The sequence below is a fragment of the Limanda limanda genome, chromosome 4 (genome assembly GCF_963576545.1).
Source record: "Limanda limanda chromosome 4, fLimLim1.1, whole genome shotgun sequence".
In the NCBI taxonomy this organism is placed as follows: Eukaryota; Metazoa; Chordata; class Actinopteri; order Pleuronectiformes; family Pleuronectidae; genus Limanda; species Limanda limanda.
In genome coordinates this window covers 22,067,817-22,086,910 of record NC_083639.1, presented here as the reverse complement: position 1 = coordinate 22,086,910, position 19,094 = coordinate 22,067,817, and the positions used below count along the sequence as shown (strand labels likewise).

The window sequence follows — 19,094 nt, the reverse complement described above, 5'->3', positions numbered from 1 at the left end:
ATCTGGCAAAAATCCATCTACCAAGGTGAATCCTGCAGCAGCTCAAAAAGAATCCCCTGAACAGTATGCTGAAGCCAAGTGGCAGGTAGGAAAATAAACCATCACAGCTGAAACTTATCTTCCACAAGTAAGAAAATCTTTCAAATCCCACTGATATTTGCAGTAATGCAAAATGACAAAGCTAAGCCTACAACCTTGGTATGTCCTGTGGTTCCCCACCTCATTTTGTCAAGATAAGGATGAAGAATTAGTACTCACGTTGCACAGTGAGAGTGCACAGCAAGTAATAATATTGAAATAACAGGTTAGAAGTTGATTGTTTAACGATGAAATTTGCAAAAACAGTGTGGGTGACATTGCGTACCATGCAATAAACCAATAAATCGGCATCTCCCATTTCCTTTAAAACCCAGGTGTGCTTCCACCTTGGTGACTTGTTTTTAGAAGGGCTGTTTTGCCAGGCAGTAAGAGAATGATTATCTCAAACACGTATTTTATTTTTTAACATGTGTACATGCCTCGTGCACCTGCCTCTGTAGGCACATGAAGACATGTTACTATCTTCATAATACGCCCATATCATGGGCGCTGGAAAATAACAACAGTTTCTGTCTTAAACTAAATTGGCGGATAACTGCCCCATTACCCTGAAGATCTCTAAAATAATCGCAGATAAGAGCTCTAAGAAGACAATTCAAATATTGCACCTGTCTCGAAACTTCACCCTCACAATCTCCTGTACTAATTAAATTGCCCTTCTGAGATAGTCATTATAAATAATCACAATAAGAATGTTCCTAATCTATATCGTTAATGGAGGAAATATTTGGGTTATAGAGTTGGAGTTGGCTAAAATTGCACACAGCAGAGCCAAGGACAACGTACAAATGGCTTTAGCAACTTTAAATCCTCTGTTTGCTTGATCTTGTAATGTAAAAATAGCCTTTTGAAAGTTTTTTAAAGGTGACCTGGATGGGATCATTTAAATTGTATATAATTAGTAACTGGAAGCAGAAGCATTCAGAGCAGATGCCAGGGCTGTGCTGGGACAGGAGAGCATTATAGACACGATGAGTTTGTCTTGATGACATGGAGCTGGGCCAGAAACTCTCTGTGTCTCTCGAAGACCAACTGCAGGGAAATCTCTGCCGCCTTATCCTGTCCCAACGATGGATTTGTGAGCTAAATTACAGCAGACACTGCTGAGCTGATGAAGCAGGTGGTAAACAGCCATGCTGAAGTCATTTAGTGTAGGAAATACCACGTCTGTTCCAATGAACAACATTTGCTGTGTTTGGCACTAAAAGGGAAGTTAGGGTTTATCAGAAATTAGGTTTTTATATTTGACCATTATTTCTATCTGTAATAAAAGCAATGCACTAACCAAGTTAAAGGGCGGCAACCTGACAAGTTTACACATCTTCCGCCGAAAACTAAAAACACACCTCTTCCGACTGTACCTTGAATAAAAAAATAAAAAAATAAAAAAAACTAATCACTTTTTGAAACTAACACTTTGGTAGCACTAGAATGGCACTTACTTATAGCACTTTGTAGTTTTGCTTTATTTCGAAGAAATTGTACTGTCTTGATTCTTGTTGTTTTTGGTTTGTACCCTCGGGGTTGAATGTACTTATTGTAAGTCGCTTTGGATAAAAGCGTCAGCTAAATTAAATGTAATGTAATGTAATGTAACATGAGACGTCTTTGCTAAGTTTCACAGCAGGGCAAGAAACAAGTGACAGCTAGGTTCGTCAAAACATAGCAAAAGTCTATCTTAAGTGAAATGTCAACACAGTTTACACTACAACATCCATACTACAATAGTACATTAACAGTTGTCTACACTGACCAAACCAGATATGTCTTAATTCTTCAGCTTTCAATCAGAAGCATGATGGCTTCTTCCCTGACTCCAACTTCATACTTAGCACACAGAAAGTGACAAGCTATCAGAAAATGAAGACAAAGGCTTGCTGCTCAGCAAGTTAGTTAAAGTAATGAAGTTTGATGCTGAACTTTCAAGATTTCTGCTAGGCTTGTTAATAAACAGCAGTTAATGCTAACATCAGCTATGTGCTGATAGCAAAACATACAAATAGTTACGTTAACTTTGGCCAGCTGTGCATTTTATGGTGCACACTGTGCCATCAGAGCTTCAGTTGAAGTTCAGTGGTCACTTTCAGTTTCACATTCAAATTAAGTAATTGCTTACATGTGTTGCCCCACTAGACCTTTTGATGGCAAGGTTAATGCAAAAACACAGTAGCCTGATGCACACTGATCCTAATAGGGTGTCAACCCAGTAATCAGGGCTCAATAAGAAGCAAATTTGTTCAAATTTCATAAAATCATCAAATGTTTACATTATCAGACTAAATACTTGTATTTTATCTTTCAGATTTATAAAATGTGATAAATATGATGTTAACAAAGCAAATAAATGACAGGATTTGTGAGACAGTGATTTATAAAAACTGCAACAAAATGTTTTTTCTGATTGTCAATATCCCCAAAACTCAGTGACACAAAAAACTCAGATTCACTGTATTCTGTCTCACACAGTTAAAGGAAAATTCATTATCTAAAATCAATGTTGTTCCCTGCTCCAGGAAACAGACAACCTATAAATTTAGTGGACTCAGATAGTCCATTAATGACCTTGGAAATTAGTAGTAGAAAGTAGTGAAATCCCCAAAAAATTGATGTGAAAAGAACCGAGACACCATGAAGCCTTATCAAAGCTACATTTGCTTGTTGAAAAATTCTTCAACACAAATCTTATTATGGATATTACCATCATTATTATTCTGCCAAAGGCTTCAGTGATACAGAATCACAGCCTGGCAGCAAAGCAGCGATAGTCCTTATGTCCAATCAGAGAAGTCAAAGGTGGGAGGTCCTGGCTGTCAATCAATGCATGAATGCGCCTCTGGCTAGCAAGCTCCAGATTCCTGGATAAGACTTGTTGGTCTTAAATTGAGGTGCGGTCAGGCCAATTGTTGGTGCAGATGGTCTGCTAGTACATGAAGTGTAAGACCCAATCCACCAAGGTACGAGAACACCAAGCTTTTAAAGTGAATGGGAGATGGTACCCCAGAGTCCTGCACATGTCCATTATTGCAAACCTGCATCTGCATATGACACACCCCCTTCTGAACTGTCACCTGGGATAAAACACATGCAACATACACAGTCACTCATATCAAATGGAAACCTGCCTCCTTGTACTCCCGTTTTTGTGATTGTGTTACGCTCTTGGAGAGATTGTGGCAGCACCTGTGCTTTTACAGCTGTCAACGTGTATCCTCAGTGAATACATGCTGAGGCAGCTTGTTTATCAGAAGCTAATACTATTTGGCACTTTAAAGAGCAGCACAGCATCTGGCAACATCTTCACCACTTCCTAATGTAATAGATTTTGACCTACAACTAATTTCGCTGTCGGCAGGGACAGTTTTTTGGGCAGACGATTTTAACTGTGCCTGCACCAAATATTAGTTTTACCCGTTACACAACCATATCCAACCAGGTATAGGACACTATGGCACGCTGATTGATTGCTTGCATGTTAGACCTCAATTTGATCCATGTCTGATCCTGTTGAAGTGACTTTTTTTTTCAATGTTAAACCACAAAATTGGATAAATGCACTTGTGCCATGCCCTCTAGTCTAGACCTAGCAATTAACTGCGAGTGGCAGACCCTGTATATCTAAAATGAAAAAGATATGATATGAAGCATAAGTAAAACCCACTGCAGTGGTTTAGTGCTCTGTATGTGGTTTGAATCCTTTAATGCACGTGACGAGTGCTTCAACATGATACATGAGTATGTGATGTGATATAAGCCAAGAAATCCAGTCACTTGACCCAGCGTCATATGTGCTGCAGCATTTCCTCATTATACACACAGCTCACTTTGGCCTGTTTGTATGATAAGTCCTTTGAAGCTGCAAATCATTTCACTAATCCAGACATGCAGACACAGTTGTGTACATACTCCCCTGCTTGGATTGGCTCCAGATTTCTGATCAAAGTCTCATTTTTCCAGCTCAATGTTTGCTATTGTACAGTATATCCCAGAGGAAGAAGTGATTATAGATGAGCAGATGGAAACTTTTTGTCCGGCGTTTACTGAACACATGCAGACGACTTAAACGCAGGTCTGCCAGTCTGCTGGATGTTGATGGACTTGAAAGAGACACTGTATAAATGATCATTTGAAAATGTTTTCTTTTTTTCCATTTCTCTTTGAGGTGTAACAACATAGTCAGCCATTAGCTGGCAGTCCACATTGTGTAGGGCAGATTCCCCGACCATCCTATCTGTCAGATCCTGAAAGTGTGACAGGCCCTTTGATTGCACTTTTCCCCAGGGACTTTGTGGGACCTTGAATCCGATGGTTTCCAGAGGCACACAGAATCCAGATAGCACTCAGCGCTGTGTGGTTATGCCTCAAATTCTTTACCTCCATTACATTTAGTTTTGCACATACAGTGCTATAGGTAATTTTAAGACATCTTCAGATTATTTTCTCAGCTACAGCGTTTATATTTGTGCTGTCTATAAATCCCCTGTTTTATATTCTCCTTATAGAAAAATATGTATTTATATTTAAAATGTTTGGTACTTTGCTTTAGTAGTTCTGCATAAATTTAAAGGGATACCATTCCAGTGTTTGTACTCATAGACCATCCACAAGTCAAAGATGGTCCAACTCAGCCCTTCAATATGGTTTCACTGAGTGGACTACTGAAGTTAGCTTTTCATTAGCTGAGGGGTTCACATATTTTTCCAAACGACACTGTAAATGCTTGTGTGATGTGTTCAATGTGCACAAGAACAATGAACAACTACTTGCGTGTCTCACTGTTGTAGCTTCCCCATGTACAACTTGTTCTTTTGGTTTGACTGATGTGTTTCTTCAAAGGCCCTCAGAAAACGATCGACCATAACTGTACCATCGTGACTATGAAACTCACTGTGAAAAATGTAACTATAAACATTAAAGCTTGGTGATACATCTGTCTTGTTTCCATGTCCTAACAAATACTGAGTTCTTGGCATAACTCTGCAGCCACACATACATTAGATCCAGTAAGCAGCTTGAATTGCACCTCATTTGAATGTAGATGCATTCACTGTTCTTATACCCGTTCATGTGTGTAATATATCCAACACATAAAAACCAACAAAAATAGCATTTTCCTATTAAAGACATTGACAGAACAACCCCTGTATTGTTCCAATGACAATTGATAACATATCAATTTAATTCAATTTACAAAAGGAAGGTGAAACATTGTTTCTTTATCATTCTGTAACACTGAGGTACGTCTATCTAGGGGTGGGCGATATATCTACTATACTTGATGTATCGCGGCTTCAACCACTTGTAACAATGACTCTACATTTTCATGTGAATGTTTTAAGCTGTCAGCATGAAATTCTCTTTGAGTTTGGCTTCTCTCTTCTCATGGCCCTCTCACAGCAGAGTATATCAGTAGAGGAGGGGAGAGACTCAGACAGCACGGAGAGAAATAAAGTGAAGAGTCCTAGGGAGTTTACGAGAGTTCAGAGATGTTTTTTGACAGTTTGTTCATATTCTTTGTGAACGCTAAACTGAACGAATCAGTTTACGAATGATTCTTCCGATGAGGTGCATTCATGGACCGTCAGAAACGCTAACGTCCGCAAGCTTAGCCACTTCCCCTGGACTTTTATGGATTTAACATTTGTAGAGTGATTTAGATGAGATTAAAAAAAATATATCGTGTATCGGGATATAGATAATATAAATAAAATATTGCAGTATTACATCTCTCTGCTCAAGACATGTTTGTAGACATTTACGATTCACCCAAAATGGATAAAAAACAAATGCTGGTGTCTGTGTCACTCATTTCATTTGTGTTGCATTAATTGTTTTGAAAGGAAAATTGTACGTTTTTAAATTGGAATGTACTGTAACTGTGACACAAACCACTAGACTGTTAGACCTCACACATCAAATAATAAACATTATTATTATTATTAAACATTGACAAAAAGAAATTAAAACTCCCATATTTTAATACTAATCTATACATAAATGCAGGCTTTTACAAAATGTTAACTTGTGTTTTTTGTCCAGTACTCATCTGTCAGGTGTACTTATTATTTGATGTGTGAGATCTAACGGTCAAGTGGTTTGTGTCACAGTTAGAGTACATTCCGATTTAAAAACTTACAATTTTCATTTCAAAACAATTAATGCAACACAAATGAAATGAGTGACACAGAGACCAGCATTTGTTTTTTGTCCATTTTGGGTGAATCGTAAATGTCTACAAACATGTCTTGAGCAGAGAGATGTAACAGATGGAAATCTGGGCCCCACACAGGCTTCAGACAGCTGTTGCCATCATGGCTGATTTATGGTGACAGTAACGTCAGGACTGACTCACCTAAGTCCAGGGACATAGACTTTGAAGCAGCCACCTGACAGATAAATCATCCTCTTTAGATTGAGCAGCCACTCGATCACCCAGACAGACTGTTTAAGAATATCTGACCAGCTCAGTGCCATTTATTATAACGCCCTGTGGGCAGGGGGTGTACTACACTGCAAAAAGTTACTTTCTACAAACCAGGAAAATATTGTAGAATCTATAGAAAGTTGATGAGGCGCATCATAATGTAGATTGATAGGAGGGTTGACTCGCAGAAACTGAGATTCCACAATTTCCAGAAAAAAATCTAATACAATATAACCCACAGTAATCTGACACTCAAGGCAAATTCATAGTTTTGTCCACTGCAGTCAGCTATAGTTCTTGTGATGTAAAGGATGTAATCCACCCATGTCTGCTTGGGTACGCACTGACCCGTATACTAACGTCTGCCAGATATTTGTGACTGCGCTGACTGTACGGATTGACTGTGCATTCTGCAGGAGCAATATATCCACTTACTCGAATGGAGTGTGGGATCAGGTAAGCATGCCGGCAACACCAGTATGACTGGAACCATGGTTATGTTTGTGTGACCGGAATGAGAACGCAACTCTCAGCGGACACGGAAAGTAGAATATTTAGTCAACTCTTCATACTGCAAAAGCCGATTTAACCAACTAAAGAGCAAAACTACCTGAGAGTGACGTGGGTGACATGGCTTTCATAGCACTGCCATACAAGCCAGTAGTCAGTCGGATTTACCTTTAATCTCAGTGTACTCTCAAGGTCAGTCCGTATCATTCATCACTAAGACTGAAGTTATGTCCCTGAGTGACCCACCTCCAGCCCTTCACCACCTCAACTTAGAGCACCAGGTCATCTGCTCTAGTCATCCAAAAGCCCATCATATAAATCCCAGCTCCAAACTCCATCCCTCATCAGAACCAACAGTGTAAGGGAGGGTCTTCACCAAAGACTATTTCGATTACAATAAATTATTTTTCATTCCATTTTTACTTTCTCATTAGTTTCTCCTTAAATCTCTCCTGATTTATATGACCCCAAAAGACCCCTAAAATAGATCACCAAATTTTCATCCCCCCTCCCCAAAAATATCAGTGCCAGGATACTCTGACCAATGTGCAGATGTCTCATTGTGTCCTGTGGTGCTGTGAATTGACCTGCTTCAACCGATGCTGTCATCAATGATATACCCCTGTTCTGTGTTTATCTTAAGCCTACACTGTCAATTTTACAGTTTGACCCATTCCATCCCAATGTAAACATGTATTTCTTCTGCACGCTGACATTTAGCAATGACTCACACAGATGCTGTAACACGCTGCTGATCTATCCCGTACTCTTCCTTTACGATTTTATCATCCAAATTAACTATATTGATTCTCCCCTTTTTTTTTCACTGTAAAACCCCTGTGACATTTGTTGTGCATTACTCCTCACACCTTGTTTCCTTAATTTGACACATGCGAGAAAGGAATCACTCAAAGTAAGCAAAAGGAGGGTTTCCTCTAATGATTAGTCAATTAATCTGCTGATTATTTTTACAATCCTTTAAAATTAATTGCTTGGTCTATACATCATATGAAAATATGAAAAATGCAGATGAATGCCAATGAAAAAGCTCAAGATTCCCTCATTAGATGTCTTACACTGTGTAAGAAACAGTTATTAAATATGGTATGAGATACTTTTCCAATTAAAGAAGCATACACTTTTTACAACTGTAAAAAGTTAAACTGTACGGATTAAAAAATGACTATTAATCTATTATCAGACTACTTGATGATTCATTTCCTGTTGATCTGAACAAATTTACCTAAGGGTACAAATAAAGTAACCTATATTAACTTTTGTAGCTTTATTGTAAACCAGTTTGAACCTAGCAGGCAGAGAAAGTATGATTTTTCTAACTGTCGCAGTCTACATTCTAGTTATATCTAAGCAGCCATGAATAAGCAATGATTCCATTTTTCAACTTCCTAAAACAATAAAAGTATGGTATAAGCCCAAAGGTATAAAGACAAAAAATTAAAAAATATTTCAGTGCGACTTTATAAAAACTTCAAAAAGTGACACTGAGTAAACTATAATCAGGTAACTGTAGCTGTTACCTGTGAGACACACTTTGCCTATTCTCGTCTGAAAGATAAACCCAAGGCCAGCTTCAGGAAAACATTGGGAAGTTTCTATTAAGATGTTTAAGAGTTGACAAATCCTGCATAGAGGTTTGCCGGTGCTGCTCCGAGATGATGAGCCAGCTCTGTGACGAACTGACAGATAACTCTCTCTAAAGTTTAGAAAAGTTAAGAGGAAGGGTTTAGAGTCTAAACCCTTCCTCCTGCATAGGCTCCACAACACAAAGCAATGTGTCATTTTCGGGATGAAGCTTTATGATCAGGTCTTGATCCTCCAGCGGCTGAACAGAGGTTTCTCCTCATGTATCAATGTGCACACGGCCTCATAATAAATCAAAGCGGGCGGGCACACAGTGATTATGTAATTACATTATCTCATTAAAGGATTAATTGATTAACACCAGCCTCCTAATAGATTAAGAAGTCCTAATAGATAATTTTTCATCCACATGCTCTATTTAAAAAGCCCTTGATTCAATGTGTTGAGCGTGTATGTCCCACATGATTTTACTGGAGGGCCGGACACACAGAGTAAAACAACAGCTGTACAATCTCTGATTCAATACAATAGTGCTGCATTGGATCCTGCATTTACAATGGTTCAGACACATTATAAGATGCCTTTGATTGAACTCTATGATCAAGGTCCTTCAAAACCAAGATAATCCATTTACATTCTGGCAACATGATACTATGAGAATAATGAATGAGCTACTAGCAGGTCCTATACTGACAGCTGACAGCTATCACTTACTCTGAAAGAAAACTTAATGAAACGTGATGATTTTTAGACACGCTCTGGAGTTTAAAACAGCATCGGAGGGCGACTGTGGCTCAGGAGGTAAAGCGGGTCATCCTCAAACAGTTTGATCCCAATCTTCCCCTGTTGTACTTGTCAAAGTGTCCTTGGGCAAGATACTGAACCCCATATTGTCCCTGACAGCTGTGCAGTGTGTGAGTTATGTATGGTAGAGAAAGTGCTGCACATTCTGTAGATGCACTATATGAATTTGTGTGTGAATGGGTAAATGGTTAAAACTCTTCTATAAGGAGCTTTGAGATCTCATCAAGACTAGACATATACACATACAGACCATTTACCATTTTATTTCCCGTGATTTGAGAGGGAGATCAGAGATAATAATACCCTCCATGAGTGCAAGTCACCCTGAAATGAATTCTGACACTCATTTTAACCATCAGACGCCTCCGTGGGCTGCATGTCGAAGTCACTGCTGCGGGTACTGATGACAGTATTAGGGAGGAGTCCAAATTAAAGGGCTGACCTACAATAACTAACTTCCTGGTATTAGCAGAATGCTGGAATGCACCTTTCTCTTTCCTATCTTTGCTTCACGATGGCGCAAAAGTCAAGGGTCTGGATTTAATGCTTGACAGTGGACATGCCTGACACTTGGTGCTGATACGATCACCGTAATTACAACATCCAATCATAGGTCCCCACTTCAGACACACAACATAGCTGTCGAGTTAACATGCCATGATAGCTGTCCAAGTATTCCAAAAGGAAAAGAACACTTACAATAAAGAACCAGGGGTCTCATTTATAAAACACTGGTAGGATTCATACTAAAAGTGTACGTACGCACAAAAGCCGGAAATGGCGTACCCAAAAGAAAATTCAGATTTATAAAGCCCTGTGCACACACACCTGAACACAATGTTCGCTTTATAAATCACGGTCCACCTGGAAAAGTTCGTACGTGGATCTGCTTTCAAGTCCGCCCTCCACTCGCCCACTTTCAACCATAAATGGTCAATGCAAAGCACGGCATGAATATTAAATTTTGCTGCTGACCAATGGGTTTCCACCGTGAGGCCTGACAGAGTCACGGCATCAAGCGATGAGAAGAGGAAGTGAAACTTTTTGACACTGAAATTGAGGTGTTTGTCAGTGATGTGGACTCAGAGATGAAGAACGATTTTATGGGACAGCAGTGATGTCCTTAATAAAGAAAATACACTGATACTCTGCCGCTGCTGTGGATAACACACTGTGTGAGAGTGAAGACGATAAAAAGAACGGAGCCTGAAATAAAAAAAGGATCTAGTGTACACTGTCACGGCAGTATTTATTTATTCATCGGACCGATTCCCTCACATCAGTGGATCCTCACCTCCTCTGGGATATTATTATTTGTAAGGATATTATTTCTTGTAAGTCAGGGGTTTTCAACCGGGGGTCCGCGGCCCCCTGGTGGTCTGCGGCCCCCTGGTGGTTATTAATCACCGTTACTTTAACGTTCTTTCAACATGTCAGCTACATGTCTGTACATTTAAGTCATGAACGTTATATATTGATATACATATGGTTCTGAGATGCGGTACAACTACAAACTGCATTTAAATTTTGTTTTCAATTCTTAAGCACTGGAAATCAACCGTTTTTGTTGTTTTTTCACAGATTTTTCTAGATTTGTTTGAGGTTTTTAAACAAAACCAACATGGAAACCCAAATGTTAAAACTTCCTTCTATCCACATGCACGCACGTACACACACACGTAGGCACATCAGTGGGCCGCAAATTACTTTCTAGTCAGAATGGTGGTCCCTGGGACAAAACCAGTTGAAAACCCCTGTTGTAAGTGATCTCCTGTGCACCTGATGGCACAGTCCCGTTCACTGCAGTGATTTGATGATACACGCAAAGTGTTAGAAGATATTATTAAAACCTATTAATGACTCGGCTCTGTAACTCCGCTGTTAAATGGAATCTAAACGTAATTTGCTTAAAGTTGTTTTATATATTTTTTAATTAAAAGGTTTGTGTGCAACATACATGTCGCGCATTTTTCACATTTTCCTGTCAAGTTGTTTTTATAAATCCCAACGTTAGCCTACGAAGAGGCGTACGCACGTTTCAGGCCCCGTTTTGTGCGTACGCAACGGTTACAAATGAGACCCCAGATAAGGACATGCCAGCTACAGCAGCTCCTCTGTGTCAGGCAGGACCTGTGTTTGCATTATTGTGATCTGATTGGCTGGTACCTGTGCTTCCACCTTAACAGTTGAACTTTTAAAGCAACCGGACCACGATGAGGTTCGGAATTGTGAGACATCACCACATTCGAAGTGAAACTGCAGCTTTTCAATTGAAGCCTTCAAGGCATGTGTGGTTGTGTTCTCTTGCAGAAGTAAACAATTTACGGCCAATTTTTGTCTTGATCTCTCGCTGCGCCCCCGACAAATATTTGTTTGTAATTCAAACTGAAGCTTGAAGCCCCAACATGTGAAAATTGTTAAAACAGCCTTAGTAACTAGAGTGTACAGTGTAACTGTGTATTGCATATAGAGGCCCCCGGGGCACCAACATCTGGATCTGCTAATGCCTCATGTTGCACACAGTCATTTCTTATGCATCCGCAATGGATCACATAACTAATAGATATTCCATTTAAAGAGCATGGCCTGCTTTTCGTATATAGAACAATTGTTCGTATATTGACATTTTCAGCTAAATAAACCCTCCTTTTGCTTCACTCTACAATCAGTGTGTAGAACTCTCTCACACGTTCTACTGTGTACTTCTGGCTAACGACAGATGTTACATGAGCTGATTTAGAAAATGTATTTCTGATACATCTGTACAGGTGAATTGGGCTTTTCCAATTTCTTTTAAAGAAATAGAAGACATTTGTATTTATCATGAACAGTGACAAATCCCCCCTAACCCATGTGACTTTGAAGATGAAAAACCCTCTATAAATCCAAGAAGCAGATATCACAGCACCACTCACGATGTTGACACTGAGGGGCAGTAAAAAACAATAAAACATAGATTATAAATCTTTCAAATGAAAATCTTTCAATCTAAGACCCACCTCTGAGATAAAACTAGCTGAAGGCTGGAGGCCAGAGAGAATTTACTGCCGAATCCTAACTCAAGCCTGTCCGTCCGTCCGCCTGTCTCCTCTGGGAGAGCTGAGGCAATGTGCAGTAAAAACAGTGGCCGGGCCTTGTTCTCTGGGTGAGCGATGGCGGTGACTGCTGTGAGAGGATGTTCACTGCCGGGGCTCACTATTTATGTTCCCGCTCAGATACCTAGAGACTGGCGAGTGTCACCACTCCTTCCATACGCTCATGACATATGGCCTGACCTGGTGTTTATAACAGGACAGAGAGGGGAGAATTGGGCCTCATTCAACAACAGTTCTTAAGAGGAAACTTCTCCTTAAACCTCACTTACGCAGTTTTGAATAAGATTCTGACATTCACCAATGTTTTCTTATCTTGGATTTGTTCCTATGTAAGAACAGAATCTACTCTTACGCACGCTTGACAACTGAGATGCTTAGTTAAATAACAATTTGTACTTTTATTTAAAATAGATTTAAATTACCATATTATTTTATAATTTTTGTCTTAAAAAAGACAGACAAGTTGGAAATGGTTCAGAGGAGAACACGCACAGAATATTTGGTCTATACTGCAAAATATATCACCTTTAAAACACATGTTGAAGAGGAGAATAATTAGTCACCAAAATAGTCACCCATCTTTAGGTTTTACACACTGGTGTTTACATATTAAATAAGTCACATGTTGTATAGTTTGACTGATTCAGCTTTGAGTTAAAAGGTTCCATCCAAGTGAAGCCTGTTAACTCTGAAAACCAGGTTTATTTCTGTTCTGAGATGAGACAGCTCAGGAGATGCAACCGCACCACACCACTCCGAGCCGGGCCTGAATCCGAATATTATACAAAAGATTTTTTCTGAACCGGCATGTCCAGTCCTGATGTGTCCGTCAGGCTCAGGTCGAGTATCCACAGGCGCTCAGCTGAGGGCTCACCTGCAGGGCTGTGTTTCCAATGAGTCTCTACATACAGATAACTCTGTGCACCTTCCTTCTCTCTTTCCTTCCCCCTCTCTCTTCTGTGTTTTGACTAAAGCTCAAATCAAACTATTTTTTCTTCACTTTCTCCTAATAAAGCTTTCACTGAATGTGTTGTATCCCATGTAATGTTTTTGCGGTAATTTATGTTCACTGCTGACAAAAAAATGTTTACCGTTTGAGTCCGGTGCAGCGCCGTCTTTAGTTTTTCATTAATCTCAAACTTTAGAACAGCACGATTTGCTCAATATTATAAAACATATGCAAAGCTTTCAGCAGTTTAAGAACGTGACATGAATCTCTACGATTTCTTAGAAAACTTCAGAAGAACAAATTAAAGAAAATTCTTTCTAGACTGCATCGCAGAAATAACTCTTACAACTAAAGCAATGCATAAAAGAAAAAGGTTTAATAGTTTAAAAAATTGTGAAAACCCTCCATACACCACCTGCCTTTTATCAAAGGACCGAATCTGACGAACATGGAAAAACTTTACACAGACCCACAGATTTGACCCAAATTGATGCAGCTGTCAAAAAATATTTCCCAGTAACTCTCTCTGCACTTCTGAGCCACCAGCGTGGGCGGATATCAGACTGCTCCTTCCTGGAACCTCTGAAACACTCCAGTCTTCAAAATCCAACATTATCATGAAACACGCTGGGAAAAGTTGCTAATTTAAGAAGGTCTGTGCACTGACATTAAAGTTAGTGAGAGTTCACCCACACAGCATTACTGAAAATAACAAGTTCAGAAAGATGGCACTGACCCAGTATCCAATCTAACAGCATGAATGTGGAAAATCTAAGTATGCAGCGTCATGATTAGTGTCAAGGCTTTGACATACGCAATGAGGAAATCATGTATCTATTTTAGTCAAATCCCATCAAGTGTCTTTGGTTACAAATGTAACTTAGTTTTTATGTTCTTGCACTTGATCCTGAACTGTGCATCTGTGAATCAGCTGAGGGGGAGAGACACATATAACGATCTGCTAACTCTTGGGTTGTCATGCTACAGCTGTTTATCTGACTGCCATCTAGTGGCCAAATTAACAATTAATACATGTTTAAACGAGCTTGAGCGATCTGTCATTCTTACTTTTGAATCACTGTCTTACACCATTTGTTATGTTATTGTTCAAATGTCCATAATATACCTTTATTTAAATGTATCCAAGACCCTCTGATACATCATGGTTTTACACAGGGGTTGATATGCAATATGTGCCATTGTTTGAACCATTTCAAATCTCAATATCGCACCACTTACATTTATGTTGTTATTCGAGTGTACACAAGCAGAACAACAAAATATTACTTAAAAAACTACAGCTTACAGAGTAAAAACACAGGTGGATACATTTCACTACACTGCTACACACACTAGAATTTGACAATAAAACACTTAGCATTTCTGCACTGCAATGTCAATACTGTAAACTGGCCAGGTCATTTATCAATTTATTGCTTTACAACCAATAAAATGATGTTGCTGTGCTCCATGATGCCTCTGGAATATTATTTGTTTAGGCTGTCAACAATGGACAGCATCCTGACATGTTTTCTTCCACAACTGAAGAAGTAGAGGCAGGTACAGCAGTGTAGAAGTAGGTCGGAAATAATTGTTTCCATCAGCCTTCATCACATCTTTGATTTGTCCATATTTCAAACTCAGCCAGGTGTAACAACTACTTTGGGAAATGTCTGGCAACGTTACTTGATTTGTAACTCGAAAACTGAGCGTGCATCGATGAGTCAATTGTATTCATACCATCATATCATAAATAACGGCCTTTGATTCAAAATGAATAAATGAAAAGAAAAACTTGTTTGAACGGAGTGTGCACTGAGTGTGATGCTCCTGGTGTAAAAGCATCTTTACACTTACCTTCATCAGGTATGTTGAGGAAAACAGGCCGGTCGCTCTTGCCCTCCTCCTCTTCCTCCTCCTCCTTCACCTCCTTCACCTCCTCTCTGTCTTCACTGTGAAGGTCAAACAGCCTTTGACCTGGCTCTCCGCTCTCATGGAGGCTGACCCCAACCGGCAGCTGCATGGTGGTGGATGTGAGAGAAAGGGTCATAGGGGTTGTATGGTACTCAGGCCCCCTGGGGGAGATGGTGCCGGGCCTGGGTGTAATCTTCCTGTGCCTGTTGGTCGAGTCGCTGCTCTCTGACTCTTCGTGGCTTTTCTCCTCTTGTGCTGAGTTTGTCCTGTAGGGCACATTCTTTCCACCAGCCTCAGTTACACTCTGAAAAGTTGTCTTTTCTTCCTTTTCTCCTTCTTCTTCTTCTTCTTCTTCCTTTGCTTTCACCCCTTCCTCAGTGTCTGGTGCGACTGTACCCTGGAATTCCTTTTGACCATGTGAACTTCCCCGGGGACGGATTGGGATCTCTGGACTTTTGACTGTGTACATTGGAAATTTCACTTCATCTGATCGTCTCTGTTGATTGGATTGAATCTCGGTAGCTCTGACTGGTTGACTATCATTGATGTGACCGTTTGAACCTTTGGGCATAACCCTATCTAATGGATCTTGGTGATGCGTCTGAGTCTCAGAGCGTCTCTGATTATGTATTGGACTCTCTGAACTCATATCAGTATACTCCGGGTGTTTTTTAACCTCAAATCTATGGTTCAGTGGAAATTCGTCACTCCCAAATCTCCTGTGTGCATGCGATAGATTCTCTGAGTCTGTCTGTGTATTCTGATCACCGAATGAGACACTCTGCACACTCGTCAGACCCTGTGAGGGCTGCCAAGAAGTAGTGGTGTCCTCGTACATATGTGGCCTGACAGTGCTCTGCTGTTCTCCCAGGGGATCATCTGTCACTTCCTCTTTGTGTGCAGGATGGTCACGGACTCCATATCGCTCTCTCAGCTCCAGCTTGTTTGGTCTGTCAAAACTCGGATTTGCAGAGGGTCTGTCATGCGTGTCAGAGCCTTCAGACATAGGTATGACCTTGTCTGAGGAGAACGACTGGGTGGGGAAGACCAGAGATTGAGGGAAGGTCTCTGGAAGGTCTGTAGGAGCATAATCATAGTCTTCTGGCTCCTCCTTATCAAATGTTGATGGTTTGAAGAGAGGAAGATTTCCATTAGGCAGAAGGTGGTAGGGTGTTGACAGCTGATCGGTATGGCCTTGTTGGTCGTACTTGTAGGGGTAACCGTCCCGCCTGCTGGCTGTGTCCTCCTCTGTGGTCTCAGCTAACATGGGTTTATGGTCTTCCTTTGGATCACAGTCAGGCACAGGGTAGCAGATCAGCTCCCCCCCTTCGTTGGGGCAGTGGCAGACCCGGCAGGGGTCAACGTGGAATGAGTGTCCAGCCTCGTACTTTTGCCCGCTATGGGAACACCCGATGCGTTCGCACTGCATGCAGCCATCTGCAGGCTCTGAAATATCGATGCAGTTCGGTGGCATTTCAGGACAGCTGATGAAGTGGCAGATGATCCGGCCTCCTCCCGCAGGGCAGGAGCACTCTGTGCTGCCGTAGTCCACAAAGTAAGAATCTCCCTCTGGCACTTTGCCATTCTTGAATCCAGCATTGACACAATCATAGTATTGGTAACCCTCGCATGTGCATCCTTTCTGTAAGCAAGAAGCGCAACAGCTGCCACTTTCCAGCGCCTCTTCCATACAGTTGTCCAGCTGGGGACAGTCCACGCCGGTGCAGTCACGCTGACACAAGCAGACACTCACGTAGAGAAAAAGCAACGCACACCTCAGCAGTGCTACTTCAGCTCTTATGAGACAGGCCATGGCACCTGGTGCACGAACAACAATCAAAGGAGACCGGGTATCATCCAAGGCCTTCAGTCCGTCTTCAAGGATTCTGGCACATTCTGCTCGTCTGAATCACCTCAACTGCAAGAAATAGGAGACAGGGAGAGACAGACAGGCAGACAGAGGCTTAGTTCTCAAAATGAAAGCAGACCAAACATCTGGCTCCATAGTTGAGCACAAGGGAGTCCAATGCAAACAGCCTCATAGTTATCCTAACATTAAGACTACATCTCCCCATTAACATCCACTGCAGTACTGTTTAGCATCATTATGGAGACTGCCATCATGAAACCTGGAACCAGCTCTAATTTCTACCACATCCATGCATATCTCCATAAAACCTCTGTAACAATCCAGTGTGTCCAGTTCAGATACTGAACATGAAGGGGATGCTTTGTAATGCTTCAGCCGTTGAGCTTTGCTGGGAACTAAATACACTTTATGGAAGCAATTAGTGGAGCACAGACCAAAGGGCACAGTCTCCTTTGACTACTGTTTCTTGCTGTAAATGATGTGTTTAATAAGGGCTGCAGTTTCAGACTCAATGGAATTGGATTTACACAGTTCTGTGTCTGGATTCTTCTCATAAGATCAGTTCACCACCAGAAAGTAGAAATCAGAGATGATAATTCATTAATTAAATGAAAAAATCTATTGCTAATTGTGTAAATAAAATCAACTTTAGAAACAAAACCTCAAATTTGAAACAGATTTCTTGCTGCTCTGTGCAGGTATGAATGTGAATAAATGTGACAATATTTACAAAATGCCCCCCCCCCCCCCCCTTTGGACAGATCTAATGTAACATCAACCAAGTCGAGCAACACACGCTGACTTCCCTGCAGGTCCGCTGAAAGTAAACACACACCCCCACATCAAACTCCAGCTGAGCTGATATTCATGAAGTATCTGTGAAGTGCGGGATTTGACACCACTTTGTTATGACCAATCCTGTCAGACTCAGTAAATTCAGTAAGTTTACTGACTAAGTAAGCAGTTCAGTAAATCATTCAAACTTAAATATAAACCATACACATTAACAGCAATAAAGCAAATTTAGTTTAATTTTATGAAAAATGTAAACCAGGGAATCTGTGAAACAAAAAACTGGTTGATCATGGACACACAAAGGCTTCGTAGCAGATGAACCAGGTTCACATGGTTTTCTAACTTCACCCAAGCATCATAGACTATTTATATTAGCTCCACACTTAGCATCCACCAAAACTATTAAAGAGTATACATGTATGTATCGTGTCGTTACTGTTGTTTAGAAGTTTTTAATTTGAAAAGACTTGGGTTTGATTTTGGTAATATTTCCATTCTCATAAACTTTAAGCTGTATATAAACTCTGCAAATTTATACAGCTTTAATAATTTCCCTGTCTGATAATAATGTACTCAACACATTTCATAGCCTCATCGACATGTTGGAGAATGAAGGTGAAAAACACTCTGCTAGACCACAAATATCTTCACAAGCTCGATAACAGTCTTTTGGTGTGGAATTGATCATTCTAACAACAGAGACTGGTTTTGATATGTCAGAGCCAAAGAGTCTGAACCACAACATGTATAGTGAATGAAGAAGGACAGTTGGAATAGTTCACCTTTTTTCGCTCTAAACCTCTAACTCTCAGAGTTGGAGCTGCTGTGACAGCCTGCCTGAGGGGACACCCGGCCCCTGCCTGCCCCCGAGGTCTGCTCACGTTTCCAGCCTGAGAAGTGAACATTTGCTGCACTGCTCCCAGGGAAAGTGACATGCATCATTACTGCACCACACATAATAAAAGTTGGCAAGGTGTGGCTGGAACAGAATGCAAACGGAGAAGTATTGAGCCGCCTGGTGTTTCCCAGAGCAGT

General features: G+C 40.6%; 1 protein-coding gene across 1 annotated transcript in view; it reads right to left on the bottom strand.

Annotated features, from left to right (window-relative positions):
* The window catches only part of fbln2 (fibulin 2), a 72,170-nt gene extending 54,963 nt beyond the window's left edge, over positions 1-17,207 (bottom strand). The window contains exon 1 of the mRNA XM_061070519.1: positions 15,338-17,207. Within this exon, the coding sequence (XP_060926502.1) occupies positions 15,338-17,207 (1,870 nt within the window). The remainder of the gene's footprint in view (positions 1-15,337) is intronic.
* Positions 17,208-19,094: the final 1,887 nt, after the last annotated feature.